This window comes from Triticum urartu, chromosome 1A (genome assembly GCF_056163025.1).
Source record: "Triticum urartu cultivar PI428250 chromosome 1A, HENAU_Tu73, whole genome shotgun sequence".
NCBI classification, from domain to species: domain Eukaryota; kingdom Viridiplantae; phylum Streptophyta; class Magnoliopsida; order Poales; family Poaceae; genus Triticum; species Triticum urartu.
In genome coordinates, this window is record NC_141873.1 from 55,508,525 (window position 1) to 55,520,669 (window position 12,145).

Below are 12,145 nucleotides of genomic sequence, written 5' to 3' on the forward strand. Positions count from 1 at the left end.
GGCTAATGGCTAAGATAACAAAGAGACAAACCTCAGGTTGATATCACTCCACATGCATATCTGTACTTGACCTTCTGCCCATCTTTCATAGATAGATATATCTTGCCCTTTGGCATTTTTATTTTTGCAGGGTGCCCTTTGGCAATTGTTAATTTCTTATGTTTAGAGTACAACCAAGGAATATATAACTGAATTCAACAGGCTGTTATTTGGATTTATCTGTAATATAATTTAAGATCTGGTGAACAGCTAGAGAGAATTATTTGATGTGTGCCTGTAGAAAAAATTATGATATAAGAATTAGACTTTAATTAGCAAAGTCTCAGCCAGCACAACACGCAAGCATGTGGGAGCCAAAGTATGAACAAGAAAGAGAGATATACACAGTGGCGAACTGGCGATGAGTTGGCGTAACGTCGAAATATCATCCGCCAAATAATTCCCTGCCACCAAGGCATATTATGATAGTAGGTTTTTGTTTTGTGCACTAGCAGTTTAGGGCTGCCCATATTTTAGGTTTTGTTTTCTCTTTATAGGGGGGTGGATGCACAGTACCGTGGTGGTTACAGTGTCCTTGCACACAATTATCAGCTAACCACCTATTTTACTATAATCTACTCATATGAGTACATAGTACATCACATAATTTAAGGTTAGGATGTTTATATAATTATATTGTACTGTTTGTGTGATGCAGAATTTAACTTTGAAACTACTGTCGGCACTATTTTGTTAGTCGATGCAGGCACCAAATGCCAGGTTGTGCATATTTCTGGTAGTTCGAAAAAGATAAACACTCAAGCGCTTTGGGAGGTGCTTAAGAAACTTAGCTGGATTGGATGTAGTGCAATGCCACTTCAATTGGGTTAATACCCTCAACTTAAATAAGAGAGCTTATTATTTCCTTTTTATTGGAAAACATGTAGGGTCTCTTTAGTAAATATTTTGTTAGAGGATTATATTTCTTAGATTTCTTTATATGGAGCTTATTTGGTTTGTATGACTGGAAAACCTAGAGTTTTGCTATGATATATTTTACCTAAAATTTCAAAGAAAATTTCCCATTGAATACAACATCACAGTTTTGTTTCGGTGACAACTATAACATGCACATCAGTAAAAGAAAACTATAACACGCACACTTTTAGTAAAATTCAAGGGGATTTTGACTATTTTCTGTGGTGCAATCAAACTGCATATTTTACACATATTATGTTTTCCGATCCTGTAAAACCCATCATGCCAACGACATTCAACTTCAATTTTTTTTTCTAGTTCTATGTTTTCAGTCCCACAAATCAAAGATGCATGCATTATTTTTCATAAATTTTATCTATTAAAAAAATAAGCAAGCCCTCATTTCCGAGTTTAGGATCAGGGACTGCCAATTTGACAATTGACTGATTTCCTGTTCAGCATCATCAAACTTTTGCACCATACAAACAACGAAACGTGACACTATCAACTTGAATGATTTTTAATATGGTATCAATCAAAATGCTGCACCATACAAACATCAACACATGTCACTATTAAATAAAAACCCATTTGACATGATTACAAAACCTCAATCATGACCTTGCTTGTTATGCTTTACATGGTCCAGAGCTTGTAACAAGCGAGTTTGCATTCATCACAAACTATTCAGATAACAAGCGAGTTTGCATTCATCATATTATTAAAACATACACTCTCTAAAGCCAAATTCGGATTTTGATGATCGATGGACTCGACTCTTGCCGGAACTAACAACTAACAAAAAGATAAAAACAATTATAAAAGAAGAGAAGTAAAATAAAACCATAATTCAACTACAAGAAAAAAACCATCCATGCCAAAGTCTATTACCCAAAATAAATAAATAAACAGGGACCAAAACTACCAACTAGAATATCCATTAGCTCCCCTAAAAAAAAAGAATGCCCAATAGCCAAAACACAGAAATGAAAGAAATATATGGAAACTAATAGGCACATAAAGAGAAGAAATGAGAGTAAAAAAAATGTTGACTGAAGCTGAAAATAAAACATTTCAACTGAAAAATAGCAATTCTGTAGAAGTATTTGCACCGACATTTCAGATCACTTGCCGCTAGTTATGGAAAATAAATTAGCAATTCCGTGGGAGTATTTGCACCAGTATTTGGAATCTCTTGCGGATAGTTTATCCCCATCCAGCCGAACAGCCGATCCTATCAACATTAAAGTGCATCCAAGAATACCCAGAACACCCAAGCACCCAATCCCAAAACATAAAGAACACCAAGTGGAGATACCACTCCCACTCCAATCCCTTCCCTCTTCTGTATCCAAGCTGTCCAACCCCAAAGAGGGAGAGAGAGAGCATCCCAACAGGCACCAAGCAAGTGCACACGGACCATCCCTCACTCTCCCTCCCCTCACCACCCCAGCAGCTACCTCTCAGCTCCCCGCTGTGCCCTCCTGTCAGTCCTACCACCTCCAGGCTCCAGCCAGCCAGCTACAATTCCCAGCTCCTCGCCCTCCAACCCCGCTCCACCACCTCCCACATGATGCCATCCCCGCAGATATACCCGCAGCAATTCAGCTGTCCTCTCACGCCAACCTGACACACCCTCCCATCCTTCCCGTTAGTTAGTTGCCGCTCGCCACCGCACCGCACCGCAAGGGCACTCGCCCGCCCTGCCCGCCCTCCTCACCTTGCTTCCGCAGAAAGATCCATTTGGTTGGACTGGCGGTGGTTCCCCTGCAGACTGCCTGCAGCGGTAAAGCCGCGCCCTTTTGTGTGTGCGCTTGCCTTGCCGCCGCGGCATCCGTCCCGCCCCGCCCCGTGGATAACTAGTGATAGATCTGGGAGGCGCAGATCTGACTGACCGGCCGGTGTTCGTCCTCCTTCCCGTCGGTGAGTGTTTGTTGGCTAAGAATTTGTTGGGGCCATGGGGAAGAAGGGCAAGTGGCTGGGCGCCGTCAAGAAGGTGTTCAGCCCTGAGTCCAAGGAGAAGAAGGAGGAGGTAATAATTAATTTGTGGCGGTGGCTCTTGCTTCGGGTTCTCCTCTCTACTAATTTATTTATGGAGTTCTTGTGCTGGATTTACTTAGATTTTACTGCTAGCTGCTGTGAGCTTGCTGTGGGTCTGATCAGGATTTGGCTGTTTCCTCCATGAATTAATTGCAAACAGTTCAGCTTATTGGTTCCTCTAGGGGATTTTTTTAGGCAGCAGAATCTTGAAATTGGCATATTGTTTTGCTCACGCCAGCAATTAATTGCAGAGATTTCTTACTAGTACTAGTTTTGATAGCCTGTCTATTCATGGTGATGGTTTCAGTTGGGCTGTCATGTTTGGACAACATCTTTTCATTTCTTACTTGCCATTCAGTAATAACTGTAATAAATAGGGGATACCATCTTTCCACCTACAATTGGATTGTCCAGTAGTTAATTTCACATATCTGTGATAAAACTAGTATTGTCTTTGCGATTGTGTTATCATAGTACTGTAATTTGAACTGAATTGTGATGACAACCCAAGCTTTGCCTTTCAAATGTACAGAAACTGAGGAAGAAGTTGGCTGCAAGAGACCCCAGTCCACCAGATCTAACACCTTCCACTTCCTTGGAAGTCAATGTTTCGATGCCGCCGCCGCCGCCGCCTCCCGCCGTTCCATCCCCGCACCAAACTGAGGAGGTTCAGGTCCGTGATGTTGAGCTGGAGCAGGAGCAGGAGCAGAGCAAGCATGTGACCGTGGAGGCAGCCCCTGATGCTCCTGCACAGACATCGTCGGCATTGCCACCTGGTGTATCGAGGGAAGAGCTAGCAGCAATCAAGATCCAGACCGCCTTCAGGGGATACCTGGTAATTTGACATCAGCTCTTGAATTAGCAATTTCATGCCATTTGGAATGTTTTGTGAGCTCATTGTGACAGTTGGAATACTTAAATGGCTGGTTTCATTCTAACTATGTCATGAAATTTATAAAAATTAAAGATTAAACGTGCTTGCATGCAGTCTTTTATTTTCTGATGGCCGCTGATCCGGTCTTTGCATTTTTTCAACTTTGGAAGAAAAACTCTTGTATTGTTTATGGATTATGTCGCTGTACGAACATGCCTGAACACGCAAGCAAATCCCCATGGTGGCCTTCCTCAAAACTTTCTCTTATCCTCTTCTGAGGTTTAGGTATTATCAGCTCAACAACTTGGTCAGTTGCTTTTAATTTGAATTGAGGCCTCTTGGTGAAATTTCTTAGCTACTTACAGTTCCTCTGTTCTGTTCACAAATTTTGCATGGTAAATCAACTTTTATGGTTCAACAAGCCAGTATTCTTGCCTACCAGAATCCTCTGTTCTTTTTTCGACAAACCAATCCTCTCTTACTCCTTAAAAGCACTCATCGCCCCTTATGATTTACTCACTAATGTTCATTTACTCTGTATATGCTGTTGAAGAGGGCCTACAAAAAAAATCTTGCCAAATATCACAGAATAATCCATGCACATCTGTCAGTTGGTGGCAGCCACCTTTCATTATTCATTTGATTTTTTAATCATTTTTTGATGTTGATGGCATTGCTTTGTGGTATAGCCTTGATACAAAGGTAGCATGTCTTGAACTTGACTTTGTAGTTCCATTCCAAAAACATGATACCATATCCTGTGAAATTTTTATTTACTGAATAAGATTATGCTTTTCTTCCGCTATACATACTCCTTTTTCTCCCAACCAGGTACATATTCTGAGAGTCAATGTAATAATGCAGGCAAGGAGGGCACTACGAGCCTTGAGGGGCCTTGTTAGATTGAAGTCATTGGTCGAGGGTAATTCGGTTAAGCGTCAAGCTGCAAGTACTCTGCGCTGTATGCAGACTCTCGCACGGGTGCAGTCACAGATACGTTCAAGAAGGCTGAAGATGTCTGAGGAGAACCAAGCCCTCCAGCGCCAGCTCCTGCTGAAACAAGAATTGGACAGTTTGAGGGTAGGCAAACCATCTCAAAACCTTCATCAGTAAAAATATTGTGTGCGCCACTGTTGTCCACTCAACTCGCTAGGCATCTACTAGTTTTTGTTATTGCACGAAAGAATTTTGCTTGATGAGTACTCCAATTTCCAGAAGTATCGCTTTCTCTTTTGCTCTAAATCTCGCAGTCGTGGGCAATTACATCTTTTAAGTGAGAGCATTAAGCATACTCTATTTTTTGAATGAATACCAGATGGGGGAGCACTGGGACGACACCACTCAATCCAAGGAGAAGATCGAAGCAAGTCTAATAAGCAGGCAAGAGGCTGCAATAAGAAGAGAGAGAGCGCTCGCATACGCGTTTTCCCATCAGGTAGGCCTTCCCGATTCTTAAAAATAGATGCCAATCTTCGTTTCATCTCATTCGACTATGTCATTCTTAAAATGCTTGAAAATTTGCACTATGCAGTGGAAGAGCAGTTCAAGGTCCTCCAACCCAATGTTTGTAGACCCAAACAACCCACACTGGGGCTGGAGCTGGCTGGAGCGCTGGATGGCAGCAAAGCCTTCTGAGGCCGGCCGCACTGGAACCGGCAAGGAAAGCAACATTGACCAGGGATCAGTGAAGAGCACGAGTTTGAACCTTGGAGAGGGCGAGATCACTAAAGCCTTCAACCGTAGGGGCTCCAAGCCAGACAAGTCGTCACCGACGACTCCAAAGCTGACCCGCCCAGCCTCCCGGCTGTCCCCTTCCACACCCACTGCCAAAGTGACACCAATAGTTGTGAAGAAGAAACCTGCTACACCGAAGAACGGGATTTCACAGGTGGATGACGATGCAAGGAGCGTGCTCAGTGTGCAGTCCGAGCGACCAAGGCGGCACAGCATAGCCACCTCAACAGTGCGGGATGACGAGAGCCTCGCAAGCTCTCCATCAGTCCCAAGCTACATGGCTGCCACAAAATCTGCTAGGGCCAAGTCCCGCCTCCAGGGGTCGCCACTGATCGATAGTGCAGAGACGACACCAGAGAAAGGAGGCTCTATTAGCGTTGGGTCAGCCAAGAAGAGGCTGTCCTTCCCAGCTGGAGGGGTGCCCCCCTCGCCAATGAGGCGGCATTCTGGCCCTCCGAAGGTGGAGAGTGTGGTGAAGGACATCGCTGTGACACCGCAGCCAGAGGCCCTGGCGATCAGCGGTTGAGACAAACAAGCAACTCATACAAGTGGAGACGGGACTATGGATTATGCAGATACACATATTTCACCCATGAAAAAAAGGTCAAAGTTCTTCGAATTGTTGCATTGTTTTCATCCAATTATTATTGTGACTACATTGTCGGCTTCATTAGGGAAGACTCTCGGTGTCGTCTGTTGGTCCATTCCATTTGTTGCTTGTGTAAAACCATATGGGGTTTGCTGTTTGTATGTACACAGGTCTTCTATTTATGCGAGCAATATATTTCTTCCATGCCTTTACGATGGTCCCAAATTCCCAATGAACTTGTTAATGTCAATGTAGCACTCTGCCCCAATAAGTACCCTATTTTTAATGTCTACACAAAAGCATATCAAATTAGTGGTTTTGTTCACTGGGTTACGCATGTACAAAATAAAACGATGGTTGGTGGCGGCCATGCTCTCACCATGGTTGGTGTCGGCCATGGTAGCGACCTCTAATCATGTTGCCTTTCTTATTACGGCAATTGCCCAGCATCCAGTTGAAATTTTTTTATCTTATATTATTCAGAAGTGCATTTCAAAGTGTCGAAGACATTCTCCCTTATCTTTTCTTTTTTGCTGAGGAAAAAAGATAAGGGAGAATGTCTTTGACGCTTCCAAATGCACTTTTGAAATAATATGATATTCTTGCTTATCTATGTGGAAATACACTGTAATTATGCAAACTTTCCTGCAAAATTCTGTTCATTGGGGCCTGCACAAAAGTATGAAAAGGTTGTCCAGTAAGAACCATTTTTGCCTTAATTTTGTTCTCTGCAGATGAACCCGAAACTGGTGTCAGAATGACAATACTACCATTGAGCTCGGTTAATTAGTAAATACAGTCAAGGTTCAAGCCAAAACATGGCATGTTTCACACCTTATCAGGTCCATGACAAGCCTCAGAAACATACTCATATCTCCACTTCTTAAACAGCTAACAGCAGTTTTAGATAGATGGACAGTAACAGCCAAGACATCCAAGCACAGTTCCATCACTAATCATGGCAATTGATCAAGCATTCATGGTCGAAGCACATTGCACAATCTATTAAGCATTAGTTTAGTTCATGCTAAACGAGCCCCAACATGGAAGTAGATAACTGAAATCTTCCAGGGGATGATCGGGTGTCTTAACTCCTTCCATTCACGTCTATGTTCACAAGCTTCAACTAACAAGTAAAACTATTATACCTTCTCGCCAGTGCTCGATCATCACACGCGCTTCAGCGTCTTCAGGAGGGTTGACGCGGCGGGCCCAAATCCCCTTCTGGTTGATCGGCAGTTGCTTGCAGAGAATGGACTGTAGAAAATATACCTTCTCTCCAACAAGCCAAGCTGGATTTGAGTTTGAGGCTGAAGATCTGCAAACTCTTTCTTCGGCACATAGGATGGAATCAACCTCGTGATAAACTGCGCGCTCAGCACCGACCTCCATATCGGTATGAACTGGTCCCTTGAGTACCAGAGGTCCTCTCCTCTGCGTGGTTTCCTTCTGACAGCCTGTTAAACACATAAATGATGGGAGATATCAGTGTTGATAACACAGTGCATATTTCGACGTGCATAAGCATTACTATGTAAGAACAATCAAATGAAAAACAGAGTCTTAGTCGAGTTTTTTGATCTCGACAGGTCGTTGCCAATGCAAGAAAATTAAACACCCCCAGGCCAGATTTGTCTTTTGACTCTTCTGATTGATTCAGACTGCAAAAAGGGTATAAGAAGAGGATATGTCTCTTACCCAAAAATATTGACCACACCAACCAGACAGATCATTTGTCTTTCAGAGAAAACAAAACAAGTCCATCTCAGCTCTAGACATTAAAGGACTCCTGAATTTGTACATGTTGGCTCTAACATATGAGACTATATAATGAAGCAAGAGATTTGAGCAAGGCCTTTTCAAGATCTTCCTTGGTGGCAAAACAATGCTGCGAGCCTATCATGAAATTCATTTCCCTACCATCAGGATCAACGTAAAGGGTGCCATAAAATTGTCTCACAACATCTTCATTCCAAACCCAAGATGAGTTGTTACTAGCCAGACCTTTGAGACCAAGATCCTCATACTTAGTGGACAAGTCAAAAGGACATGTTTCAGCATCAGCTATATCTGACCACTCCACAAATCTGTGCTAAAAAACTTTCTTTTCACGATAGATCTGATCATATAGATCTTTTTGCCTCGTGTCCCAAAAATTGCAGTCGCAAGAGATAGATCTAGCAGCAACATATGGGTTACATTGCTTCTGCTTCTTAATTTCAGGATATCTCGACTGATCCAATGTCTTCTTCTGCTGCTGCTTTCCCCTGGCCATGGCTCTATTGCCTGTAAGTGTGAAAACAAATCCAACACTAAGTATCTAATAATAAGCTTAATTTACAAGGGAACTGGAATGCCAGCTGATTAAGTTTTCTCATAGTTTTAAAATAAGGTAAAGTTACTCACTAGGGGCCATAACTTTGCAGCTATTAAACAGTAATTGTCCTTATGAATTCTGAATTTATTTATGTACAGGGCAATTTATATATATACATCATCAAATCAAATATCTAAATTATGTGTACAGAATGAGGTGCAGGGCAATTGTGAGCATTGGATGGTAGAGCGTTGGCAAAACAAGTCGTCTCATGAAAGAAAGCGGACGCCCATTATGCAGTTCAAAAATTGCAAATGGCAAGAAGTACCAAAACAGGACATCGATGTAATAGATTGTGGCCTGCAAGCGTAAGCTAGTGGAAACTGTTGGTTAGTCATTCTTGGGGAAAGAATTTCCAATCATCACTTCACTGACAAGAAGGTCAATTTCCAATCACGAACAAATGCAGGCCGGTAAACCCTCGTCTTCAGAAGGAGATTTGAGCCCTCTAAACATAAAACATGGCCCTGAGCTCCTGATTGCATAGAGAAATACGGAGAAGGAGGCAGAGATGTACCAACCAGAGAGGGCGATGGCAAAGGTTTGAAGCCGCAGCCTTCGTACTAGCAGCAGCCAGCAGCTAGGCTTTGAAGCCGGAGACCGACCAAAGTCCCGCGCGGGCGAGTCGGGCTACGAGGAAGGCGCGGCGCAGAATTCCACCGGCGAAGCTCCGGCCACACCGGGGGCGGTGGTTCACGGCGGCACCATAGGTGGCTCAGACTCGAAGACGAGGTCGCGGCGCTCTCGCCATCGTACTATCGTAGTGGAGTGCGGAGTGTGGACTGAGCTTGCCGAGCCAGTTTTTCTTTCACTTGCTGATGAAACGGAGCAGTAGATAAAATAGTAAACTCGAAAAAATGCTAGGAAAATTAAAACAAAATCCGAATTTATTTTTTAATATACATAATCAACTCATATGAAGTTTCATGAAGAAACCATATCCGTGATAGTTTGGGAAAAAATTGACAAAATCAAAGCTATATTAAAAAAACACTGTTTGATAAATACAGTTCTAATTTTTCGCTACAAGAACACCACGGACATCAATACATCACAAAACTTCACACCTAAGTAGAATGGTCGACTAAATTTCGTAACGTGAAATTTCAGATTTTTTTAAAAAAGCATTAATTTTTATGAATTTACTATTCGTGTTGGTGCGCGTGAAACAATGTTCATCTTTGTATATTCGCTTTTTTACAATCTAACATATATAGCTTAAAAACGTCTTATATTTGTCGGGACGGAGGGAGTACAAGTCTGGTCTTTAAACTTTTTTTAAAACACTATTATACCATTAGAGTTGCTCACATACACTCATCATACAAACATGCATACACACATCTTATCCCTATGAACATCTCTGAGATATACCTTGAGGATATCTTATACTCCTCCTACTAAATGAACATTGCCGGATCGAAATAAATTCAGAAACTAAATGAACATTGCCGGATCGAAATAAATTCAGAAAAATACGAGCATATGTGTCAAGCCTAGAAATAAACCTTGATGGACTGGTTTCATCATAAATAGCCTAACCATTTGAACTATGCTCAGTTCACGTTTGGTCCTTAAATTTATGGATGCAACTTTTTTAAAATCACAAAAGGCATCTCGAACTCGGATCCTTAAACCATCCGCATTCGTCCGAACAAAACAGTCCTCATGCGATTTGCCATTCAACACGGTACTCCATCAGTCCATGGACTGGTCCCAACGTCAATTTTTCCGCAAAATAAAGGCTAACTGGGATGGCTTTGCAGGCGTTCGGACTATTGCCACGTATGCACCGGACACTCCGAACCCACCCGAAAAACTCTCCCACGTGAAGCAGTTGCCATGCATTCATGCCACTAATGGTCGATCAGAACGCCAGCGCCACATTCATGCCGATCCAGAGCAGAGGTGGCCTCTCACTGATATTAGCATTAAAGCGGCGTGCCAGCACGATCTACACCACACCACCTCGCTCCTGCTTCTCCTCACCATACCACCTCCGCCATGATCGTGAGCTCTAGCACGTTGTGGGCTAGCCTCACGATAGAGCAAAAAGCACGAGATAGCCACTCTTGCGGTCGTGTTGAGTATGTGTTTTGTATTGCACATGTATTAGAGTTGTAACCCACCTTCTAGTCTTGTATAGTTGAGATAGAAGCCTTTCCTTGTAATATATATACGTGCACCAGCACTCCATTAATACAACGATTATTGTATTGCAAACTTTCCCGTCTACATGGTATCATCTTGAAGGTCCTGACCTAGGGCAAGCCGCCGCCGCCGCCGCGCCGCACCTCCTCGCGCGCCGCCGCCGCCGCTCCCCACCGCCGCCGCCGTCGCCGTGCAGCACCTCCCCGCGCGCGCCGCCGCCGCCACTCTCCACCGCCGCCGCCGCGCAGCGCTTCCTCGCGCGTGCCGCCGCCGCCGCCGCTCCCCATCATCGTCGCCGCCGCTGCGCCGCGCCTCCGTCGTCGCGCCGCACCTCCCCGCGCGCGCCGCCGCCGCCGCTCCCCACCGCCGCCGCCGCATCCTCCTCTGATGCCGCCGCCGCCCCGTGCCGCCACGCCGCTTCCGCTCCCACTCGTTGCGCTGACCTACTACCGCCACCGCGCGCCCCCTGTCGTGCCGCTGCCGCTGCCGCCCCGTCGCGCCGCAACCCTAAGCCGATGCACCGTCGCCGCCGCCCCCTTCCTCTTCCCGCGACCTCTGACGCCTTTCATGGACTCTCCAGGTTACTTCACCATCTGCAGTGGAACCGCTTCCCCGGCCGCACCAATCCAGTCGCGTCCTTCCTCGCAGCACTCGCAAGGAAGCAGGGGCCGACACAACCGGCGTGGCGGCGGTCGCCGCCGCCTGCAGCAGCCGCAGGCCCAGGACGCCGGGGGGGGGGGGGGCGCACTATCAGCAGGCTTTCCCTGCTGGCCACCAGGCGTTCATCGGCGCGCCCTTCCAGCCGACTGGCGCTGGCTGTGGCGCCCTCCCCGCGATGTCGCCCCTCGGTGGTTATGGCCCGCCTGTCCTGGTGCCGCCCTACGGGGGCCTTCCGTCGCCGCCGGTACCTGTGCCATGGGACCCCATCCTTCTCGCCGCCCAGAACTCCGCACCGTTGCCGAGTAGCTCTGTCGGTGGAGGCGACTAGTACATGGACTCAGGTGCTACCGCGCACATGACAGCTCATCCCGGTAACCTAACCTCCTCCACTCCCGTTCACACACCCACTCGTATCACCGTCGGCAACGACTCCTCCTTACCTATTACTCATATCGGTAGCACTAGCTTTCCCTCCACTTCCACACCCATCACTATGTCTAATGTTCTTGTTTCACCTGATTTAGTCACAAACCTAGTTTCCGTTCGTCGTCTTACTCGTGAGAACCCACTTACTGTTGAATTTGACGCTGTCGGCTTTTCTGTGAAAGACGCCCGTACCCGGATGGTCCTTCACCGATGTGACAGTCCCAATGAGCTCTACCCCGTGCACGTCGGCGCCTCCACCTCCACACCTGTTGCTCTCGCCGCCGGCGTTGACCTTTGGCACGCTCGCTTGGGTCACCCCAACCACACCGTCTTACGT

At 45.5% G+C, this 12,145-nt stretch overlaps 1 protein-coding gene across 1 annotated transcript; it reads left to right on the top strand.

The window, feature by feature from the left end:
* Positions 1 to 2,338: 2,338 nt before the first annotated feature.
* On the top strand, positions 2,339 to 6,406 carry IQD2 (IQ-domain 2). The gene is made up of 5 exons (XM_087546600.1): positions 2,339 to 2,989; positions 3,530 to 3,832; positions 4,736 to 4,951; positions 5,187 to 5,306; positions 5,403 to 6,406. Exons 1-5 carry the CDS (start codon positions 2,915 to 2,917, stop codon positions 6,129 to 6,131), a joined length of 1,443 nt encoding a protein of 480 aa, XP_087402726.1. The 5' UTR covers positions 2,339 to 2,914; the 3' UTR covers positions 6,132 to 6,406.
* The last annotated feature ends 5,739 nt before the right edge of the window (positions 6,407 to 12,145 follow it).